This window comes from Lithobates pipiens, unplaced genomic scaffold (assembly GCF_037356315.1).
Source record: "Lithobates pipiens isolate NorthernLeopardFrog02 unplaced genomic scaffold, aLitPip1_a1.2 Scaffold_3, whole genome shotgun sequence".
In the NCBI taxonomy this organism is placed as follows: Eukaryota; Metazoa; Chordata; class Amphibia; order Anura; family Ranidae; genus Lithobates; species Lithobates pipiens.
In genome coordinates, this window is record NW_027507790.1 from 84,267,213 (window position 1) to 84,292,527 (window position 25,315).

General features: G+C 42.4%; 1 protein-coding gene across 3 annotated transcripts in view; it reads right to left on the reverse strand.

Moving 5' to 3' along the window:
* Nucleotides 1–25,315, reverse strand: part of RNF34 (ring finger protein 34) — a 72,590-nt gene that overhangs the window by 29,088 nt on the left and 18,187 nt on the right. For all 3 annotated transcript variants that reach the window (XM_077461981.1, XM_077461979.1, XM_077461980.1), the window contains 2 exons: nt 21,617–21,826; nt 428–826 (listed from right to left, as the gene is read on the reverse strand). In XM_077461981.1, the coding sequence (XP_077318107.1) occupies nt 428–826; nt 21,617–21,826 (609 nt within the window). The remainder of the gene's footprint in view (nt 1–427; nt 827–21,616; nt 21,827–25,315) is intronic.

Below are 25,315 nucleotides of genomic sequence, written 5' to 3' on the forward strand. Positions count from 1 at the left end.
AAATTGGATCATGCTCTGCTGGGGTTTTTTGCCTTCCTCAGGATCCACTGTGGGTATAGAATTGGGTATATGGGCTGGTATGATAGATAGATATATATGTACCGGTATGTATATTTTCTTTTTTTGTGGTTGAACTGGATGGACTTGTGTCTTTTTTCAACCTGACTAACTATGTAACTAAAGGAAAATTGTACAAGACAATTGTAGAATGTATGGCCAGCCTAGGCCAATGTTACATAACTATAATTGCTCCATTATCAGTCTATTTTTATAAGCAATTATATATTGATGAAACACTGGAACAGTTTCAAATAAAATGTTGCAGTTTACAATGCAGCTTTATTAATCTGCAGACTAATTCATGATATGTTTTCATTTGTGAATGGTGCCATTTTTGATACACCCATGAAGTTGCAATCCCAAGTACCTGGGATGTAGAAGCACTTCCCATGCTCCCACTTCTATCAGATAGTTCTCCCTGAGATGAGGATAAAGAAGATGAAGGTGCTGATAAAGCAGAAAAAAAAGAAAAGGCAGATGTCTGTGATCGTGCAGAGCTGTCCATATTAACATCCATCTCCTCTTCAGGACATGAGCCATGGTGGCAAAGCACCAGTTCCACCAAGTCTTCCTTCTCCCTGCAGCTGTCGGTGGGGATGTTTCTTAGAGTCAGATACTGTCGCAGATCCTTTACTTTTAATTTCATTAACTGAGGCCTTTGAAATGCAGTTTCTTGTAGTAGATGACAGGTACTGCAACTCCTGAGGTTCTCATGAAGTGTTGAGCAAACTGAACAGAAATCTTTCTTGCAGTAACAGCAGACATGCTGGAAAAAAAAAAATAGAAAAGCGTTCCATCATAATGGGGATGTAAATGCCAAACTCAGAATATACATTATACTACATATAAATAGATAAACAGATATATTAAAGTGTACATAAACATCAACAATTAAACTTCTCCTAAGAACAAGTGTCCTCTTTGAAAGGTCTTCTTTCACCTTCTGCTGCAATAGCAACCATAAAATGTAGGATTCCCTATAACTTTTCATTACAATGACAATGGTCACCAGGACAAATAGGAGTGAATTAACCTAAAAAATAATAAAAACATATCAGGTGGTTCTAGACCTTTCCTTCTCTATCCAAAATTGTCCAATAGACTTTAATAGGTGTAAAGACAAGTGCAAGGTAAAAACCAAATTTACACCTGCAGGCTTATTAAAAAATAAAATAAAAAAAGATATATATATATATATATATATATATATATATATATATATATATATATATATATATATATATATATATATATATACTGCGCTATCACCAATAGTTTATCTGTGAGTTATAAATAACCACGTCTTTGAACTGATGTTGTATGCGTTTTCAGTAATCATCAGAAAAACTATCAATGAATCAAAAAAATAAATAAAAAAAAAGGAAAAAAGTCCATATAATTGTGAATGTGGTATTACCATACAACGTGTAATATAGATCACTCCTAGGTAAATTCTGCAAATGAATCCCTTTTGGGCAAACTCACTGTATTGACCCCCGCAACACGTGCTCCAACAATAAACAGGCTCCTTTCCTTCTTAATCAGGAAGGACTCTGCCTCTTGGAGAACCTCAGCAGCTCATTTATATCTGCGATTAGTTGTGAACACTGATTGAGCCAAGGGCGGATCATCTGTCCTTAACCGTAGGTAACTGCTGGATGTGCGAATAAATACAAAACAGCAGTGGACAGTCACCAGCTCTCTGCTCAGGGAGCCCAGAGATCCAAGCGATCGGCAGTGTTCGATCGCTCGGATCTCAGTCTTAGAGCCGGCGGGGGACAGATGCAGCATCGGACCGATGCGCACCCCCCAGCTAAGTATGATTATGAAAAAAAAAATACAAAAAAACAACATACTTCTCTTTTAAATAACTATTAGTGTGGTCTACTGGCATAACTGCCTCAAGAGTACTTGCTAAGTCACTGACCCAGACAAACTATGCAGATCAGACACGCTCTCTTCCATTTCACTTTACTTACTGCATGCTTTATTCTAGGCCAGTGACTCAGGAAGGGCTGAAACCAGAGACTCTCAGACAGCTAGCATTTTCACAAGGCGTTCAGCACTGGTATTGTAAACATTTTTTTTTTAAGCTTTTCCCGACAGGTGATAATTGAGATGCATTTCCCTATCTCAGCTGTTGGATCCAAGACTGATCTGATTTTAGATCAGTGGATAATTCCTTGGAAAAGCAAGGGATGCATACGGTATATGCAGGTTTTAACACAACCAAATGGAGTTTTCAGCTTGGTAAACTGCAGAATCAAAAATGGTTTAGCTCATGCGAATGTGATTTCTAATTCTGACCTTGTTATTCCAATATACAGCCAGGGACTTTAAAGGAAAAGTTCACCTTTAGAACATGTAACATGTCCCAGCTCTTGCCTCTCCTCCCCATAAAAAAAACCCTCCTCCCCTGTGAAAACGGGTGGGGGGGGGATCTTCTCCCCACATCGGATGTCACAATTTGAAAACAGCACAGATGTGCAGAGCTCCGCCCACATGGTTGCATCATTCAACAGTTTCCTGTGAATGAATGCCTACAAGTACCGTCAGCCATTGCGGCTGACGGCTGTTCTCAATGAGCTGTGAGGACATCTAGTAGTCCATTCATCTTCCTGCATTCAGGTAATTGCCTGCCCATACAAGGCATGGACAGGCAGCTATTGCAGGTACAAGGCTCTGCAGGCTACTTAGAAAAATTAAAATATTAAATGCACATTTTTTCACCTGCAAAAAAAATGTGCATAGAATTTTACATTTCTTTTTACAGGTGAACGTAGCCTTTAAGTGCAAAAAGTATATATGAGTTCTTATGCATTATTAAAGTGTTGCCTAACCCATCACTCTGTTTGAAACTAACTAGCAAAGACACAAAAAAAATTAAAGTTTTGTCTATACATTATACTTTAACTAGTGGTGCACCGAAAGGAAACATCCAGGACTGAGACTGAAAATTCTGAATGCACTTGGCCGAAACCCAAATTGACAGTTAAAAAAAAAAAAAAAAAAAATTATAATATATATATATATATATATATATATATATATATATATATATATATATATATATATATATATATATATATATGTGTATGTGTATGTGTATGTGTATGTATATATATATATATATATATATATATATATATATATATATATATATATATATATATATATATATATATATATATATATATATATATATATATATATATATATATTTATTTATTTATTTTTATTTTATTTTTATAAATAATTGTATTACATTCGACTTTTAAAATAATATCATTAATTTAAATGAAAATTAATTCATTGTCGGCCATTATTGGCACCTTTTGAAGCAGTGTTAAAAATCCTGTTGCAGCATTTTTGGTCAGTTAAAAAAAAAAACGCACCAAAACTGCATGTCCGTTTCCATCCCATGGTCATCTGATCCGATCGATGGATGGAGAATGTATCCCCATACGTCTGTTTTTAGAAGATCGGAGCGGATGCCGGCGGGTGACAGCAGACACATGTCCACTGACATCCGCCGCCCCATAGAGAATAATCGGTGGCTCGATCAATTCCGCCTAAAAAAAAATAGACAGGCGGACCCAATTGGTTCCCTGGTGTCAAAGGGGCCTATTTTCAGCCGATCAGCAGCTTAAAATTCAGTGCATCACTAACTGTAACACTAAGTTTAGGAGAAAAACAGCCCACCGCTACTGTACATATATCTACTAGCAAAACCTTACACAGTTGGTAACTGACTGAACAATAAATTCTATTCTGAATTTTATTTAGAACAAATCTGAATGTTCTGTGATTTGGTATGTTAGCTTCTTACCAGCTGTCTCATTTGGCTGTCACACATTCAGCCAATCACAGATTTGGGACAAAGTCATTCTGCTAACTATGCATGGAGATTCTTTCCATGGTTTGGCCACTTTGTAGAAAGTTTAAGTAAAAATCCTCTGCATTTAGGTTAAAGCGGAGTTCCACCCATTTAAAAAAGTCAGCAGCTACAAAAAGTGTAGCTGCTCACTTTTAATAACCAGACACTCATGTCCCATGGTCCAGTGATGCAGGTGCAGGAATCCTTGCCCCTCTCTGAGGCGCCAGCATTCTAACTGTGGGCACTTGGCTGTGGCTTCACAGCTGGGCGAGCACTACACATTAGGGGTGCACCGAATGGGTTTTTTGTTGCCGAAACCAATACTGAAAATGAAAAATACACTAGGCCGAAAACTGAAACAGCACCGATACCGAAACATATTGTTAAAAAAATATTTTTATACAGGAGATGGTCAGAGACTGGGGACATGGTACAGGAGATGGTCAGAAACTGAGGACATGGTACAGGAGATGGTCAGAGACTGGGGTCATGGTACAGGAGATGGCCAGAGACTGGGGACATGGTACAGGAGACGGTCAGAGACTGGGGACATGGTACAGGAGACGGTCAGAGACTGGGGACATGGTACAGGAGACGGTCAGAGACTGGGGACATGGTACAGGAGACGGTCAGAGACTGGGGACATGGTACAGGAGATCAATGCAGCCTCACCAGTGCCTGTCAGATGCAGCCAGACAGTGTCCCCATTGCAGCCAGCGTGTCCCCCATTGCAGGCAGCCAGCGTGTCCCCCAGTGCAGGCAGCCAGTATGTGTCCCCCAGTGCAGCCAGCCAGTGTGTGTCCCCCAGTGCAGCCAGCCAGTGTGTGTCCCCCAGTGCAGCCAGCCAGTGTGTGTCCCCCAGTGCAGCCAGCCAGTGTGTGTCCCCCAGTGCAGCCAGCCAGTGTGTGTCCCCCAGTGCAGCCAGCCAGTGTGTGTCCCCCAGTGCAGCCAGCCAGTGTGTCCCCTATTGTAGGCAGCCTATGAAGGGAAGAGAGAGGAGAACTGCCTATGCTGCCTGTTTGATCACATGGCCGGGAACATCACAGCTTTCATTTCAATAGCTGTGTGTTCCCGGCCACGAGCTGTCACATACAGCCCCTCCCCATTTTACAGGCACTTTGATAGCAGATCACCCTTCCAAGCCTGGGACGGGTGATCTGTCTGTCCATCAAAGCTCCCCAGACAAGGGGGGGGCCTCTATATGATGGCACGCTCTCCTGCGCTACAGGACACCCCCATGATGGGCGGCCATTTTTCTCTTTCGGCAAATTGCCGAAAAGGGAATTTTCAGCCGATATGTTTCGGCGGCCGAAATTTCGTTGCGTCCCTACTACACATGTCATGAACGGATTGGCGGGGGAGGGGGGGGGGAGAGCGGAACTTCCTTCCAGTGCCGCAGTGCTAGGGGAGGAAGTGGGGGCTGGGTGCCTTTAAAAAAATTATATTTTTGGGTGGAACTCCTCTTTAATAAATAAACCCTTTATCAAAAATTTGAAAAAAATAAATAAAAATTTTGGATGGAAACTGCACCTTTCTCTTAAAAATCAACATTACATCAAGCTGCTTAGCACACATTTTAAACCAGCACTACATTCACTATAGATTTTTTTCTACAAAAATGTTCCCAGGGTCTGCCCATGGTATGTGAACACACTCCAAAAACTCCACATGGTGCCAAAAGAATGCACACACATAAAGAGTGATACACAAAACGCACAATGGGTGTACACATAGTCTTCCAAAATCAAAAGACCTTGCCCTGATCCCCCTGGGTGTTAGACGGGGACAGGGGTACTTACATTTGGTCCATCTTGCCGAAAACCAGATGTATCCCATTCTTTGGAGGGTCTGTCGAAACAGACTTACCCAAGTACTAGGTGGGGCTCCCCCTGAAGGGAGAGCCCCAGAGAGAAGGCGAACTAAGCCAGAAGGCTATGTCCAACTCCACCTAAGACTTTCAGGGCAGGCCAGAGGACCTACACCCTACCAGTCACATGTACAAAACCATGTACAAAACAAAAAGAAGACTAAAAAGTGACATAGGGCAATAAATAAAGTGGGGGGGGGGGGGGGGCGGAGATAGGAAGTGAAAGTGACCTTTGTGCAATACAATGTTTGCCACTTACATCATCACCAAGTTACTGTTTTGGTCCCTCTGTAGAAATTAGTGCACAGGTAGTACTAAGCACAATTTTATGAATTATACCTAAAAATTAAAAGGAACTTATTTCCATTTTTAGTAATGGAAGGATTAAGACCAATGTCAGGTGTGTGCGTATGTGTTTTTGTGTGTGTGTGTGTTTTTTTTTTTCTTCTTTTGCCATCTGTGTCTCATTAGGAATATTTCGCTTCACTTTCTGCTCTGGAGACTTAAGGCAATATACATCTTTCCTCTTTATATGGTAGGAAATCTCCTCTTAACAGTTGTCAAGGGAACAACCGTCACCATTGGAAGATTTCCCATTTTTATTGCTGGTGAAATGGGGGAAATTATAAATCTTCCCAACGGGGCACCACAGTTAAAACCAGGCAGTGATTCTAACCCCTCATAACCTAATCTAAAGAAAAATAGGTTAGTTTAGTTTTTAGTTATACTAATTGCTATACACACACACACACACACACACACACTCTGCTTCTACCTCCAAGAACAGTGATTAACAGCATCTCTGCCTCAGGAGCTGCTTGTCAATTATTTTCTTCTAGATCGAGGGACACAGACCTCATATTCATGACTACTTGGGTTATGCCACCATCTTCAGGTAAATTGACCCTGGTAGAAAAAAAAAAAAAAAGGCAGGAACCCAGGCATAACTCCCAGACAGCTAAGCTTTCATTTTGTACAATGCAATGAAGCAATAAAACAGTCAAGATGGGAAGGATCTCAGTGTCCTTTGATGTACCCAAAGAAAAGGATTTTACAGGTAAACCAAAAACTCTACATAACTATTACCACTTAGCATGTCCCAGCACTGAAAATGACCAGTGGACAACACAGCAACAAGGCTAAACATGCCCAAAAACAGAATAGGGGGAAACTCTCTACAAAGCCACCAGCAAGACCTTTTACCCACAGCTGGCATCCACAGAGGCGTGAAAATTAAACAGGTAGAACTTGGTATTCAAAGCCAGGTAGAAGCTTTACAAACTTTAAACAACAGAAGCTTAATACAGAATTGCCCAGGAAGCACAGGCACTCCTGGTGGAATTGGCCTTGACCAGAAAGGAAAGAAGCCTAAAAAATGAGCTGACAAACCCACCAAAAAAATAAATAGTGGACAGAAATAGCAGCCTGACCCTTGCGAGCACCCTCAGGAACCAAAAAAACAAACAAAAAAGAACCAAAAAAACCCAAAAACAAAACAGGGAATTTAATTGTTCAAAATAAAGCTGTAGACTTCAGATAAACTCAAACAGTTCCCCCGATGGCAAGACCATGTAGTCAGTTGAAGACCAGGTTAGGACACACCAGCTGAATCACCCAAAGTTTCAGGATGTCTATTGGCAACTTCTGCTCCGAGGATTACATTACCCAAGCCAACAGGTTTTCCAGAACATCCCCCTTGCCCAACAGGTAGGCATTTGCTGTCAGGATCTTCTAAATTCATCAGGGGAAGAATTTTCTGGTATTCAGCATCTGCATGGATATCCACCATTCCAGAATTGACCTGGTCCTGGGAGTTGGATGCATTGGCAAATTCAAGAACCTCTGATGTGTGACCCATATTGACAGGATATGGAGCTGAAGAGCTCTGAAGTGAAAATTGGCATTGGGGACCGCATTGAGGGGGGCTCCTCTTCCCCAGCACCTTCATGCAGGCCCGATTTGAGAGAGCATATAACTCTAGTTTGTAACCTCTGGACGTTCTGAGTAAAGATGGCCATGAAGGCATATAGACCTTTCCATACCTGCACAAGTTGATTCACTATGAGTAGGACTTTCCTCTGGGGCCGGAGGAGTTAGAAATCTAGTTCATCTTACAGACCTGAAACACAGGTTTTGCTTAGTGCCAGATGCGTGTAATTTCATTCTAATCACCTACGGATAAAAACATCCAAGGGTAGTGAAACTGATGCTTTTTGAAGAGAAGTTCTACCAAACACTTGAGCCATAGGAGCCTTCTCGTGTGGATTGATATGGTGCACACATGGGAAAGCTAGTTTATGGAGCCTAAGGTAGCAATTAAGAAACTCAAGGCTCTCAAAAAACCTTCCCGGGAACTGCAAGAAGGCAGGATCTCCTGGGTGTGACAATCTGGAACAGATCATACAATTTGCAAACTCCCACCAAAGCCATTGCAGACTGCAAAGACCCTCCCACTAGAGAGGATGCATTAAAGAGGGCCTCTAACCTTTCATCTGTGGCATCTTTATAGACCAAGAACCTCATCCACCTTGTACTGTGCAGGGGGTCCTTTCTAACTGACAGTCGGATTTAGGAGCCCTCCCCTCGTCCTTCCATTACAGCAGGCACGCCCCACAGAGCTCTTAGGAACTTGACTCCCCCACCAGGAGATCATTAGCCTGGATCTCTACAGCACCTTGCCAACAAATTTACCTGGTACACTGTATCCTGAAGACCACCACCCATAGGATCCAGTGCCCACCGGCAGCATTATAGGCTTTCCCCACTCTTGCATGCAGGGTTCAGGTAGTCCCCTCTTGGTCTACTGGCTGTACCGACTAATCCAGATAAAGCCCTAAAAATAGGCCAGGAAATGGGTGAACTAAAGCCCACAGAAGAAAGTTTCAAGGACACATAGGTAGGCACATTCCTCACCTAAAGACAAATTACATCAACTGAGGCGTAAGTAAACTGGAAGGGGATTTGCCTGGTCAGGAAATCCTGCCATTTGGCCACTGTCCATGAAGTCCTGTGTCCCATAATGTATGATTAACAAAAAGGTATAACAATTTTTTTTTTTGCAGTTTTAACAAAAATGTGATAGTCTCATTACAAGATAGATTGGTGAGTGGTTAAAACCTGTCACGTTTTTATTATTATCTCCTCCTCCGTTTGAGAGATACCCTCTCGATTTGTCAAGCTAACCATTGTCACTGGGGCTAACAGTGAGGAAAAAAAAAATTTGAGCTGCCACCAGAACAGGAATAGAGAGGGGAAATCTTGTTATGACGGAATTTGTCACTTTAGGAAAGATTTGCTCTCACTTTCTTTTGTGTCTAGAGAAAAGGAAATCTCCCCAATGGGGCACATATGTAAAGTATGACAGAAAAAATGCAAGAAGTAAACCGTGCTATTTCGAGAGAATAAAAATCCCTACAAGCAGCAATTCCAATCGTAATACTCCGATATAGCAAACTAAAATGTAAAAGTGAGCTGCGCTAAAAAAACAAAAAAAACTAAAAACAATAGCCTCAACTCTAATGAAAGGGCTCAAAAGTCACATATATTGAAGGGTCTACAACCCCAAGTAGTTTGTGAGCAAATATTAATTAATACAAATTCAAATGTTGAAAATATATATAAGTGAATAGTGTCCTAAATAAATAAGTGAAAAACAAAAAACAAACAGCAATATCAGATCAAAAAAATATATAAAACAATATCAGATCACATGTGAGGACCTTAACCAGAGTCCCCCAAAACAGATAATAACAACACTTAGTGTCACAGGGTGTATATGTCCCTCATTTGTAAAAACACATAAAAAATTAAAAAATATAAAACAAATCCAATAAGTGTACAATGAAAGTGAAAACATAAATAAAATAAAGTCAGTTAAAGTCCCAAAAAAAGAGCAATCAGCAGATGGTGATAATTCATCCAAAGTGAGGATATAAAGCAGACACCCACATTACTTCGTGTCTAAAAAAGGATCCAGAGAGCCACCTCCACCAGTGAAAAAAGGGGCCGCTTACTGGAATTTGAGATCTCAGTGTCAGTGAGATCGACAAAGCAAATGTGCAGGAGTTCTGGATGAACCGTCACAGGAACTACACCAAACTTGTCTTTAAAGTGGTTGTAAACCCTTACAAACCACTTTGACCTACAGGTAAGCCTAGATTAAGGCTTACCTGTAGGTCCAAGCAATATCTCCTAAACCTATATGGTTTAGGAGATATTTGCCCGAAAACGGGCACCGCTGTCTACGGCGCATGTATTAATAAATATTTGCTTACTAACTACTTGGGGTTGTAGACCCTTCAATATATGTGACTTTTGAGCCCTTTCGTTAGAGTTGAGGCTATTGTTTTTATTTATTTTTTGTTTTTTTAGCGCAGCTCACCTTTACATTTTAATATGTAAAGGATGACCAACCGGGATTTTCACTATTCCCCACTATCCAAAAACAAGGCCCCGGGGGAGGATGGCTTGCCGTCCAAGTTTTATTCCAATTTCGCTGAACTCCTAGCCCCTAAATTAACGATGCTACTCTCTGACCTTGAATCCCTAGAGGCCCTACCCATAGTGCTGGTCCCCAAACCAGGTAAAGACCCCCTGGACTGTTTGTCCTATAGACCCATATCCCTGCTAAGCGTTGATGCCAAGATCTTTGCGAAAATTCTAGCCAATAGGCTATCCCAGGTGATAGAAGATCTGGTTGATATAGATCAGACAGGGTTCATGGAACTGACATTAACATCAGATGGCTATTTCTAAATACATCTGTAATGCACAATAATCAGGGCGCCGGGGCAATTGCCTCGTTAGACGCAGAAAAAGGCATTTGTTTCTTTTAAATGGACTTATCTATGGGAGGTCTTGCGTTGCTTTGGGTTCGCCTTAAATTTATCCATGACATCCCGCTCCTATATCAAGCACCCAGAACACGAGTACAAACAAACAATTGGCTATCAGCCATTTGCTCTCTTTCGTGGTACGAGGTAGGGATGCCCGCTCTCCCCCAGTCTGTTTGCCCTGGAGCACCTGGCAATTTTTATCAGGTGTGCCCTGAATGTGCTGGGTCTGTGGCTGAGTAAGCTGGAAAAGCAGCTGTCTCTGTATGCGGATGATGCGTTATTGTACCTCAATGATGCGGGCCCCTTGCTCCTTGCAGCTCTACAAATTTTTGAGAACTCTGGAGGGCACTCGGGTATTAGGATTAACTGGGCCAAATCGGTACTTTTCCCCCTGGATGAGGGAGCTATCAATAGAGCGTCTTCCACCCCCCTGCATTGGGTTGAGGAGTTTTGCTACCTGGGGGTCCTGGTAACCAAGAGCCCCTCAAATTTCATGGGAAAAAATTTTCTGCCTGTCCTGTCGACTCTAAGAACAAAATGTTTGATATGGGCGAATTTGCCTCTCAACCTATTGGGTCGCATCAATCTACTTTAAATTACCGTATTTTTCGGACTATAAGGCGCACCGGATTATAAGGCGCACTAGCAACGACCGGCTGATAAAATGGATATTTCCATATATAAGGCGCATCGGACTATAAGGCGCACCGGATTATAAGGCGCACTAGCAACGACCGGCTGATAAAATGGATATTTCCATATATATAAAGCGCATCGGACTATAAGGCGCACGGTCGATTTTGTGAGAAAATTTAGGCTTTTACGTGCGCCTTATAGTCCGAAGGTTTACGTCAAGATGACAGATACTGTTAACAAAGAACTCCAGCGATGTCAACAGGTCATATATAAGGCGCACCGGACTATAAGGCGCACGGTCGTTTTTGGGAGAAAATTTAGGCTTTTACGTGCGCCTTATAGTCCGAAAAATACGGTAGTTATGTTGCCCAAATTTAATTACCTATTTAGGAACTGTCCAGTGTGGATCCCTGTTACTTTTTTAAAGAGATTGACAAATGTATAGGCTCTTTTATTTGGAATGGAGCGGTCCCAAGGTTGGCTCGTTCCACATTGTGGCTGTCTGTTCACCTGGTGGCGCCTGGAGGCGAGCTGCTTGGGCTCACTGGCTGGGCTCCGCAGCTTTGCCTACAGGGGACCAGGGACATGCGAGACGACACCAGGACCAACCAGAGTGACATGGCGGGTGTGGACTGCTGCCCGGCGGCTCTGTAAGTGGCCAGATCAGTGGTCACCAGCACAACCCTCATGGGGAAATCCTACCCTGCCACATTTCCGCTCCATCTCAGACCCCCAGTTGTGGGCCAGACATGGCGTTACAACTCTGGGCCAAATTATGCCCCAGGGCACCCTACTGCAATTCACAGACCTGAGGGCCAAATATGACTTACCCAGATGGATGGAGTTCCGATATTTACAACTAAAACATGCAGCCAGGGCCCAGTTTCCACACCCCTCCTCCAGGCTGACCTCAGAGGAATTTTTGTTCCCGGAAGACTTAACTAAATCCTTATCCACCCTGTATGGTGCACTCCTGGGCACTGACTCCCCCAAGTTAGAGAAATTATGGAAATTATGGCACAGTGACATACCCTTCCTAGACAGTGAGGGCTGAAGGATTTTGAAGGAGGGATTTTGAAGTATAGCCCCAAACTAGTTATCTCATCTAAGGACAAACTCATTCAGGTAAAATTTTTACACAGGGTATATTACACACCAAATATTTCCGGATAGAAACCCTGAGTGTCCTATATGTAAATCACAAATAGGAACGTTTTTTCATATGTTCTGGGATTGTCCCGTCATCTCGGCCTATTTGACGAAGGTATTTGGGGAAATAAACTCTAGACTGCAATTGTCCCTTCCGGTACTAAAAAAAAAAAAAAAAAGAAAAAAAAAAAAAAAAAAAAAAACATTTTGGCTTTAGTCTTCAAATTATATATATATATATATATATATATATATATATATATATATATATATATAGATAGATAGATAGATAGATAGAGAGACTTCAAATATCTGAAATTTCTGTAGTTAATAGATAAAAAATATCTTTTTTGATAGCAATAGGTCTTGCCAATAAATACTCGCCTCACATTTCGGCATGCAACTGCAGTTCTGTAATTTGTTCCATTGTCCAGGTGCTGCAAAGGACGTTTAGAAGTTCTAAAACTCATTTATTATGAAAACTCAACATGAATTTCTTTTGAGTGTGACTCTGCGGGGTACATTTGGAATAATGAAGAGTGGGATTTCAGACAAATGCACTAAGCACAAAACAATATAGAAAGTAGCAGGGGCGTACAGCTGTTCCTACATGCCCCTTTATCTCACAGGAAGCCACAATCATTTCTACCTACTGGATGCATACAATAAAAGGTAAATCATCCTGTACGGAAAAGAAAAAAGGGTTTATTTAGGGCTTTATTTTCTTCGCTAATTGTCAGACACCAGACAAGTGTTGTTCAGGGACCTCCATAAAACAGATTGATTTTCAATGGAGGAAATAGCTCGTCATAATTTACTGCAGCTTTCTGGTTTGTACTTATTGCAGAATCACTCTTGAACTATTTTCTCTCCTCCCTTGAAACACAAGACAAATAGTTTGCAATTTTGCCATGATTTGTTTAGTACTGTGCAATAAACATGAAATATTTGGTAAATTAACTTATCACCAAAATTCACACCCAGTCCTGAAAATAAAGAAGCTGACCATTTAAATGTACCGTATTTATCGGCGTATAACACGCGCCCCAAGTTTAGCAGGGAATTTTGTGGGAAAAACTTTTAGGAGGGAAATTTAAGGAAAAAAAAAAAACCTTACATTTAAATGCCCATCAATGCAGCCTTATCAGTGTCCATCTGAAGCCTCGTCAGCGTCATTTGCAGCCTTGTCATGCAGCCTGTCCGCATTGCAGCGTTGTCATGCAGCCTTGTCATGCAGCCTTGTCATGCAGCCTGTCCGCATTGCAGCCTTGTCATGCAGTCTTGTCATGCAGCCTGTCCGCATTGCAGCCTTGTCATGCAGCCTGTCCGCATTGCAGCCTTGTCATGCAGCCTTGTCATGCAGCCTGTCCGCATTGCAGCCTTGTCATGCAGCCTTGTCATGCAGCCTGTCCGCATTGCAGCCTTGTCATGCAGCCTGTCCGCATTGCAGCCTTGTCATGCAGCCTGTCCGCATTGCAGCCTTGTCATGCAGCCTGTCCGCATTGCAGCCTTGTCATGCAGCCTGTCCGCATTGGAGCCTTGTCATGCAGCCTGTCCTCATTGGAGCCTTGTCATGCAGCCTGTCCTCATTGGAGCCTTGTCATGCAGCCTGTCCTCATTGGAGCCTTGTCATGCAGCCTGTCCTCATTGGAGCCTTGTCATGCAGCCTGTCCTCATTGCAGCCTGTCCTCATTGCAGCCTGTCCTCATTGCAGCCTGTCCTCATTGCAGCCTGTCCTCATTGCAGCCTGTCTGTCTTAGTGCATTGAGCGCTTATGTTTTTAAAAATGGCGCCACCGAGATGTCCTGTGTATCTCGGCGGCACCCGGAAGTTGTTGGCGGCTTTCGGCCGCTCTCGGAACTTCTCGGCGGCTTTCGGCCGCTCTCGGACCTCGGCAGCTTTTGAAAGCCGCGAGAAGGGCTGTTAGCCGCCCAGAGCCCAAAAAATTGTGCTGAAATCGCGGAGTATCAGCGTATAACACGCACCCGCGATTCTCCCCTGATTTTAAGGGGAAAAAAGCGCGTGTTATACGCCCATAAATACGGTATTTGTTTATTATAGATACTTATATAGTGGCATCAATTTATGCTGCTCTTTACATATATTATACACTCACATTAGTCCCTGCCCTCAAGAAGCTTACAATCTAAGGTCCTTAACGCACATTCATACAGTGAGTGAAAAAAAGTATTTGACCCCCCTTCTGATTTTGCATGTTTGCCCACTGACAAAGAAATGATCAGTCTATAATTTTAATGGTAGGTTTATTTTAGAGTGAAGGATAGAAGAACAAAAAAATCCAGAAAAAAGGATTTAAAAAAAAGTTTTAAATTGATTTGCATTTTAATGAGTGAAATAAGTATTTGAACCCTTTGCAAAACATGACTTAGTACTTGGTGGCAAAACACTTGTTGGCAACCACAGAAGTCAGACAGTTCTTGTAGTTGGCCACCAGGTTTGCACACATCCCAGGAGGGATTTTGTCCCACTTCTCTTTGCAGATCCTTTCCAAGTCATTAAGGTTTCAAGACTGACATTTGGTAACTTGAACCTTCAGCTCTCCCCACATATTTTCTATGGGATTAAGGTCTGGAGACTTGCTAGGCCACTCCAGGACCTTAATGTGCTTCTTCTTGAGCCACTCCTCTGTTGCCTTGGTCATGTGTTTTGGGTCATTGTCATGACGGTGGAAATGGTGTTGTTTTGACGCCAAAGAGCTTGATTTTGATCTCATCTGACCACAAGACTTTCACCCAGTTCTCCTCTGAATGATTTAGATGTTCATTAGCAAACTTCGGATGGGCCTGTACATGTGCTTTCTTGAGCAGGAGGACCTTGCGAGCACTGCAGGATTTCATTCCTTCACAGCATAGTGTTTTCTTGTGACTATGGTCCCAGCTGTCTTCAGATCACTGACAATATTCTCCCGTGTAGTCCTGGGCTGATCCTCACCGTTCTCATGATCACTGAAACTCCACGAGGTGAGATCTTGCATGGAGCCCCAGACCGAGGGAGATTGTTATTTTGTGTTTCTTCCATTTGTGAATAATTGCACCAACTGTTGTCACCTGCTTGGCGATGGTCTTGTAGGCCATTCCAGCCTTGCGTAGGTCTACAATCTTGTCCCTGACATCTTTGGACAGCTCTTTGGTCTTGGCCATGGTGGAGAGATTGGAATGTGATTGATTGCTTCTGTGGACAGGTGTCTTTTATACAGGTAACAAGCTGAGATTATGAGCACTCCCTTTAAGAGAGTGCTCCTAATCTCAGCTTGTTACCTGTAAAGAAGATACCTGGGAGCCAGAAAACTTGCTGATTGATAGGGGATCAAATACTTATTTTGCTCATTAACTAGTTGCCACCTCTTGTTCTGGGACAACGTCATATGACGGCGTCCTAGAATGTCCGTTCTCGCATCTGTGCCATGTTGCATCTGTGGCTCTTCAACCATGTGATCTGGTGTGTCCAATCACAGCCGGTCACATGTAAACTCTGAGATTCCGGTAATCGGCGCTCCTCGCCTCACACTGACAGAGTGGATCAGCGGCATCTCCTCACAGGAGACATCTACACATGATGATCAGTGCCTTGATTACAATAGCAACACCAATGCCACAAATCAGTGCCAGCGATGAGTGCCCACTAGTGCCAACAATCAGTGCTCACCACTGCCCACAAGTGCCAACAATCAGTGCCCATTAGTGATGCCAGACCGTACTGGCTATGAGTCCCGCCTATCAGTGCTGCCCATTAATGCCCATCACTACTGCCTATCCGTACCACCTAACAGTGCTAATGAGTATCACCTCTCAGTGCTTATCAGTGCCACCTATCGATGCCCATAAGAGCTGCATATTAGCGCCTCCTAATCAGTGCCCATAAGTGCCGCCTCAGTGCCCATAACTGGCACCTCATCAGTGGCCACCGGTTCAGCCTTTCAGTGCCGCCTCATCAGCGTGCATTAGCGAAGGAAAAAAAAATTACTTAATTACAAAATGTACTGATAGAAACTAAGTAAAAAAAAAATGTTTTTTCAAATTTGATGGTCTTTTTTTTTTGTAAAAAGTGATTAACCATTAGCCAACCAGCAACCGCAGTTTTACTGCTGCAGAATGGCACAGCCGGGTGAAATGACGTTATGTTACTTCGCTTCGCCCTATGGCCCTAAATATGTAGAAGAATACATATCGACCTAAACTGAGGGAAAAAAAAGTTTTTTTGAAAATGTGGGATATTTATCATGACAAAAAGTAAAAGATAGTGTTTTTTTTCAAAATTGACGCTGTTCTTTTTTTTTTTGGGGTATAAACAAAATGCAGAGGTGATCAAATACCACCAAAAGAAAGCTCTATATGTGGGGGAAAAAAAGGGTGCAAATTTAGTTTGGGTATAGCGTCGCACGATCGCGCAATTGTCAGTTAAAGCGACACAGTGCCAAATTGTAAAAAGTACTCTGGTTATAAAGGGGGTTAAATCTTCCGGGGCTGAAGCGGTTAAATACCACCAATAGAAAGATTTATTTGTGTGAAGAAAATGATTAAAATTTCACCTGGGTACAGTGTAGCACGACCATGGAATTGTCATTCAAATTGCGACAGTGCTGAAAGCTGAAAAATGGCCTGGGCAGCAAGGAGGTGCAAGTGCCCTGTAGGCAAGTGGTTAAAATACAAATCAATTTATATATTTTTTTTAAATGCGTTTTTCTGGATATTTTTGTTATTCGGTCTCTCACTGTTAAAATAAACCTACCATTAAAATTATAGAAAGATAATTTGTCAGTGGGCAAACGTACAATAGCAGGGGATCAAATACTTTTTTCCCCTCACTGTATATAGTGCCAAATTAGACAGATCCAATTAACCTACCAACATGTCTTTGGAGTGTGGGAGGAAACAGGAGTACCCGGAGGTAACCCATGCAGGCACAGGGAGAACATGCAAATGCCATGCAGGTAGTGCCATGGCTGGGATTTTTAAGCAACGACCCTAGTGCAAACCACTTAATCACTATACTGCCTGCGATATCTAATGTATATCAAAAAACATATTTTTCGATAGAGTAGGAAATGGCTAACATATCTGTCAGGGTTTATTTTCTTGGGATTTGTGTTCCATTCAAGGGATACGCATTAACTTTCTGTTATGGGGACAAAAATATGAAGCAAAATAAAATCTCCTTCTTAAGCTGGCCATACATGGGTCGAATTTCGTAAGAATTTTCTTTTAAAAATCATAACTCCCTTGTCTGGATCCCCAAAAAAGTATTTCGCCTGATAAACACCATTTTATTATCTTTCCTCTGGAGAACCGGTCAGCCAAGATTCAGGCTGACGGTGCTACAGAGACCTTGGGGAGAGGGAGGCCTGGCTTTCCCCGACCTTCACTCCTATTTTGTGGCGGCTCTGTTATCCCACGCCCACAACTGGCTGGTCTCTGATGAGTCCAATGCAGCGGTGGCTCTGGAAGCAGCACATCTGGGGTCATATGAGGCGCTAAGGAACCTACTTTACCGGGGTACTAGAGCTCCCTTCCCTCTTACAACAGCAATGAGAGAGGTCATACGGGCGTGGTCGGTGGCAAACTCCATGCGACCCATGACTTCTGGACATATATCCCCGCACAGCCCTCTTTGGTTTAACCCAAAATTGCCATAATTTGGGTCCATTCCCGACCCTAGTGTCTGGGCATGCAAGGGCATCAAATATATAAATCAGATCTGTTTGGAAGGCCGACTACTGTCATTTGACCGGTTGAAACAACAATATGATTTACCCAACTCACACTTGTTTAGATTCTTGCAGCTTAGGGACGCCTTTAACACTCAGTTTTATAATGATCAAGTTGCCTTTTACCCATCGAATCTGGAGACTCTGCTCAGGGACAAAGCTCTACCAAAGCCCTTATCCACCATATATAAAGCGTTACTTCCTAACACACACACACACACACGAGACTAGAAAACCTTAAGGCAAAGTGGGTGGTCAATTTCCCCACACTAGACACTGAAGATTGGGAAGAAATGTGGGAGTGTCCCTTTTCACAGCTAGTATCAGCTAAAGATAAATTAGTGCAATTTAAAATAATACATAGGGTATATTACACGCCTGTGCGTCTGCACAAAATGTATCCTTCTATTCCTGCCTCCTGCTGGAGATGCAACTCATCCTCAGCGGACTTTATTCACATATTTTGGAGCTGTCCTCAGAGCAAACTTTTTTGGGCTGAGGTAACCAATTCTATTCTGACCATCACCACAGTTCCTGTACCACTGTCTGTAGAGGTATGTCTGCTGGGACTTGTGGAACCCCTGGCCCCACACCGGGCAATCAGAACCCTGCTAGGATCATTACTTTACTATGCCAGTAAGTCGATAGTACTCAGATGGAAGGCATCATCTGCACCCTCACATTTTTGGAAGAGGTTAGTGAATGCGGCTCTACTATGCAAGGCTAACTACCTGTCCCGCGGTTGTGCCAAAAAATTACACAAAGTATGGGATATTTGGAGGGACTCCCTGTCCACTAATGCAGACTCGATGGACGATTAGTATCGTTCCACTAAGTACCGAGTGGCATCTCTGATCTCATAAACACCCCTGGGTTACTCGGTCAATAGTCATGGGGAGGGGGGGGGGGGGGGGTGCAAATGCAAATATGCAATTATAATGTACACTTTATCTCATAAGTATCTAAAGTAAGCTTTGTAGGGTATATGTAGAATCGCCAGATTGATTTGGATATTCTACACAGGTGGGTTAGCGTACAGTGGTTTAGTTAGTTATGCATGTTATATGTAATGCCTTGCCCTTTTTTTTTATTTTATTTTTTTCCTTTTTTCTCACTTAGTTTGGTAGTGACTGAGCCTGAGTATGCCCAATAGGCTTTGTAGTGTTTTGTTCACATCTTGAAATGACAATAAATATAACTTAAAAAAAATAAAAAAATAAAATCATAACTAAGAATTTTCGTGCGACCATTGAATTTGAGTGTTTGGGCATGTTGGAAATTTTATGAAAAACTAACAAATTTCTAATCAATGATGGGAAAATCGTGCGAGAAATTTAATTGCAAAAGAAATACTGTGACCTGGAAAAAAAAAAAAAAAAGAAGAAGAAGATTCCCAGCCATGACAATTCTTTTCTGTAACAACATGAGGTGAAATTGAAGGCTTCGTTGATCACTTTGAAATCAATGGTGGCACCATCCGATCACAACACGTTTTTCCCTAACCTCTTGTTCTGTTGACAACTGTAAACTTTTGGAATGTTGTGTCACTTCCCATCTCTAAGCCCCTGTACACACGGTCGGAGATTTCGACAACCAAATCCGTCGGATTTTGTCCGTCGGATCTTGTCCGAAACTGTTGCATACACACTAAGTTGTCGAAAAATCCGATCATTCAGAACGTGATGATGTAATTTCGTTACGATGGGACTACGTTCAGGCTAGTAGCCAATAGCTTTGATGTAGGAATTTGATCTGAGCATGTGTGCCACTTGGTCCGATCAAAATTCTCTACACATGATCGGAGTATGTCCAATCGAACCAGTTGGTCGGGAAATATTTCCAACATGTTGGAAAATTGGGTCCAACGGATATTCAGACGGAATCAGTCCGATGCATACCACACACAGTCGGATTATCCGACAACACAGTCCGATAGGACACATTCCGACAGATTCTCCGACCGTGTGTACAAGGGCTAAGACAATGGTTACCAGAACAAATAAAAAACATGAATCTCCTCAACGGTGACACAGATAGCAATAAAACCCGGACCGAGGTTCAAACACCAGGGCCAATATGGGTACAAAAACAAAATGACTCTATAACCAAGAGTTTTCATTATGAATGATTGTCAGGACACACATTAAAATGAAGAACTCCATATAGATGGGGTCCCTAGGAGTACAGTCAGACTAATAGCAATCACATTTTTGGTGTCAGAGTGAGACCGAGCTTCTAGGTACACCACTATCATAGGTGTGCACCAAGAAACGACTCCCATGGGTTCTAAATAAAGGGAAGACTCTGGTTCTCCAGGAGAAATGGGGTGTCACAAGCACAACTACCACATGTAAAGGACCCAAAACATATTCCATGTGTCAGCTTATATACTTTTGTACCATATGAAAATCTACCACTACAGTACATAATCAGTTAACTCACCGGTGTTATAGTAGTCACTAAAGTATATGTAAACCTTCACCTTGTAAAACTACCCATTCAGTTTAAAATAGAAATGAAAGGAAAAACATTTGTATATACTGTAGATATAAAAACATTATAAATACATTTTTCTTTCCCCTTTTTTAATAAGTGATCATATTCCCTCTGTTTTCAGCTGCAGGAGAGCTAGGGGAGGAGAAATAGCAGTTCACTTATCTTCCAAGTGATTGGCTGCGTCAGGGGGGGTGGGGGGGGGTGTGTGTCAGGAGACAAGTATGATCATTGGAGGAGAGCAGGCTAAGTTCCCAGCACAGCTTGCGAACTGATCACACTGTGCTCTCATTACAATCAAATGGCCACCTCTAACAGACCTTTGCAGCAAGGAGCACATGGAAGGGCAACACATGTCAGACAGAACCAAATAAATTCCCAGCTGAACCTACCGACCAGCCTGCAACCAATCAAATTATCCTGTCTAATAGTGTGCATTAAAAACAGGGGTTTCGTTTGCACACATTTGCAAATACTTGTATAAGCTGCAGAGCCACTCCACGGCACCCCAGTATTATCTGCAGTCCCAAATTTTTGAGAGCCTCCAAAAGTAGAAGCACATACATAAAAATGGATAGAAGGCAGGTGAGCCTGGAGGGAACCCACCCCTCCTTAAAGGCACAGACGCACTGGACACATTGCACCCTGTGCTCTCTTGCCTAATGTGGTCAGTTTTTAATAGGAAAGCAGAGGGACTGGCACGAACACCAGGGATTTCACACAAAGGAAGCAATATGACATTAGAGTATTTTTTCATACATGTACATGGTACAGCAGGCACTTATCATGAATATGAAATGTTGGGTTTACATATTCTTCATAATTAAACATAATAATAATAATTATATATATTATGTATATATATTTTATTTTTTATTATTTTAGGTGAAAAATCATCTTTCATCGCATACCATCTTTATGGCAATATACAAATCTTTGGTGTACATGTCATTTTGCATCAAACATGAGCTTACCTTCTTTCGAAAAACAGAAAAGCCCAGGCCACATGCTTTACACACAATGGTGGAGGATGAAGACGGATATGGTGAAAAATCTGCGTTCTGTGCAAATCTAAAGGGACCTGCCCCACCTCCAAATGCTGACTGCTGCCCTCGCACAGCACCAGTACCCATGACTTCATTCAGCAGCCCGCAGCAAGACGCCCACATGGAACTGGCCCCCGCCTGCAACAGCCAAAGACAAAAACAGGTGGTTATTGACAAAACTGTACATGTACAACATTACAAATATTATACGTCACTTCAATTCATATTACAAATTAGCACTGCGCAGAATGCATACTATCAGAAAATGTTAATTTAAGAAAATAAAAAATAGAATTTTTAGAATCCAGTTTATTAAATTATGTTTGGTCGTTTTGCACACTGGGTAACCCCACCCCTTTGTTCAATTTAGTGGCAGGCTCCATGACAGCTCCTTCTCGGCACGATTAAGTATTAAAGAAAAAAAAAAAGAAAAAAAAAAGAGCCGGCAATTACATTTAAAAGCTGACAATGGCAGTCAGCAAGTGAGGGAGCCTGTATATACAGACTGCCCCCTCACTATGTATACTGCTCTTCTGTCCTCTTCTTGCACACACTGCACCCCTCGCCCCCAAAGAGGACCTGTCACATATCTGCTATCACATAGGGGACTATTGGTCCCCTGTGTGATAGCAATAAAATAAGTATGAAAAAAAACACACATAAAAAGTAAAAAAATAAATAAATTGAGCCTCCCCACATACACAGGCATACTAGAGCTGCACGATTAATCATTTACACCCCTTTCACACCAGGGCGTTTTGCAGGCACTATAGCGTTAGAAATAGCGCCTGCAATCCGCCCTAAAGAAGCTTCACCATTGTTTGTAGTGTAAAAGCCCCGAGGGCTTTCACACTACAGCGGTGCGCTAGCAGGACGTCAGAAAAAAGTCCTGCCAGCAGCTTCTTTGGAGCGGTGTGTTTACCGCTCCTCCACTGCTGCTCCCCATTGAAATCAATGGGGCAGCGCTGTAATGCCGCCGGAAAAACACAGATATTGCGGGGGAATTGCCGGCTGTTTTAACCCTTTCGCGGCCGCTAGCAGGGGTAAAAGCGCCCCACTAGAGGCCGAAATGCGCTGCAAATCTGGCGGTAAAACGCCGCTAAAAATAGCGGCGTTTTACCGCCGACGCAAAGGGCGGTGTGGTGTGAAAGGGGTCTTAAAAAGATCTGGATTCAACCCCCCTCTCAATCTGAACTGACATTTCCTTGATTCTATATAAACAGTGCAGAGCCAGAGCTGTCAAAAAAAAAAAGACATTCCTCAGGACAGAGATAGAGAAAAGATAAAATTCTGTATTTTTTGCTAGAAAATTACTTAGAACCCCCAAACATTATATATATTGTGATAGTATGCGAGGTGAGATACACAATAGGTACATTTCACCTCACATTCGTTCCATTGGGACTGAACCAGAATCCGGCCCAGTTTTTCCAGCTTCTGTGGCAAGCTGGATTCCGGTCCGGATGTTCGGGTACACTGGAGTCCACAGTCAGCTGGACTTTAAATATCCAGGAAGAGAGCACAGCAGGTTGCTCTGGTTTTGAGAGGAGCTCTGAGTGGTGGACTTAAAGGTTTGCTTTTACGCATGGTTTGTGGGTGATGGGGACCAACCCTGCAGTGTACACTACACAGAGAGTAGACTACTTGTTTAGTTAGCGATGGATGGCAAGGATTTAATTTACTGTTTGTTTGTTTGTTTTTATTTTGCAAACCTCCTGCAAATAAACCTGGCATCCACCAGATTTTTAAGAAAGTGCCCATTTGCTGACTGTCCCCACGTGAACCCCACGAGCTAATTCACACACACACAGCTAGCATTTTTAGCAGCGCCCTGCTAGTGGCTGAAAAACACTGCTAAAATGAATGGTAAAGCGGCGCTTTACTGCTAACGCAACATGGCCCCAGTGTGAAAGTAGCCTTTGGCAAGTAAAACAGTTCTCTATGCATTTCATCTGTAGATTTAAATCGGAACTGAACCCTCATATTCTTTACAGCCAAGAATGCTGCCATCTGAGCCTCTGTTTGATCTTGTTTGATCTGCAGTTGCCATGTGATCAGTTATGACGCCAGTCAGTTAATGACCTGCAGTTTGGTTGAGAGCGCGTTCAACTGTGACAGTTATCAATCATAGCATGCCTCGAATGCAACTGTTTTGGGAAATAATCAAAGTGTCATTAAATCTACATAATTAAAAATGGCCAGTACATATTGTATTATATGCTGTTCATGCTCAATCCACTATTATGGAATTGGTTTTCTGTATTCTGCACAAATCCTAGTTGATCCTGCTGTTCAGTCCCTCCCTTCCTGTCTGTGCCCTGCTGTAGCATGGGTTTGTGTAGACCAGCTGTTGCCATGTCTGCAGAGCATGCTCCACTTTCAGTTCCTTTCTAAGTTGTTAATTTCCTCCTTTTTTTGTATTGTTTTTTTTTTTTTTTTTTTATCTGTGCCACCCACATGACTATAAAGGTGTATACACTGGGATTTATTTGATATTATGCATAAAAAAAAATAAGCTAATGCAGGCACCATATTTAAAAGGTGTAAGCTGCAATACAATAAAATGCAATAAAAAAAATTACAATACAATTTCAGTTTTAGGTTTATATATTATCGCAAACCGTATTGCATTTGGTAGTTACTAGCAAGTATGAGTACCGATACTTTTGGTCAGGTGCTTGCTGATACTAAGTACCGATACCTTTGCAGTGCGATCTGAGCCTATACAAAATGAATGAGCTCAAATCGCACTGCAGAAAATCCCCCACTATTCCTGTGTGAACCCAGTATAGAAAGACAGGAAAGCGCCACCATCTCAGTGCAGCAATGGACAAACATAGAATTTTTTTTAATAAATGAAACAACAACTCACATGTTAAAAGTGTATATCTCGCATATCAAATCCAAATCTGCACAGTCGTGGCGTCCCTGTCCTGTGGGTGATGAAAAATGATGAAAAACCATGGCTGCTTGCCATGGCTAGGGGAGATGTATAGGTGGTCCGCCCCCATGCTGAAATCACTTCCACCCTATATCCAATGCCGCATACACATGACCGGACTTTAGAGCAGACTAGGTCCTACAGAATCAGTCCGTCGGACAATCCCGATTGTGTGTGGGCTAATCTGATCAGTTTTCATAAAAAAATAAATAAAATCAGATGGACCTAGAAATAGAACATGTTTCAAATCTGTCCGACGGACTCCATTCCTATCGGGAAAACCGTTCGTCTGTATGCTGGTCCAACAGGCAAAATACGTCACAGGGGAAGCTATTTGCTACTGGTTATTGAACTTCTTTTTTTAGTCCCGTCTTACGCCATCACGTTCAAAACAAACGGACTTTCGAACGGACTTAATCCGTTTGTTTGAAAGTCCGTCAGAGCTCGAACGAAAAGTCAGTCAGACCTAGTCTGCCGGAAAGTCCGGTCGTGTGTACGTGGCACAAGTGTGCGCTCCAAGCTGGTTTACAGGGTTCCTACATGACCTCCAGCCCTGTGAGAACAGCAAGTGGCCATGGTTTTCCATCATTGGCGGGCCCCACAGGCTGGGGGCACCATGACGGTGCAGATTTGACTGACATGCTAGCTATGTACTTATAACACGTGAGATGTTAGAACATTTTATA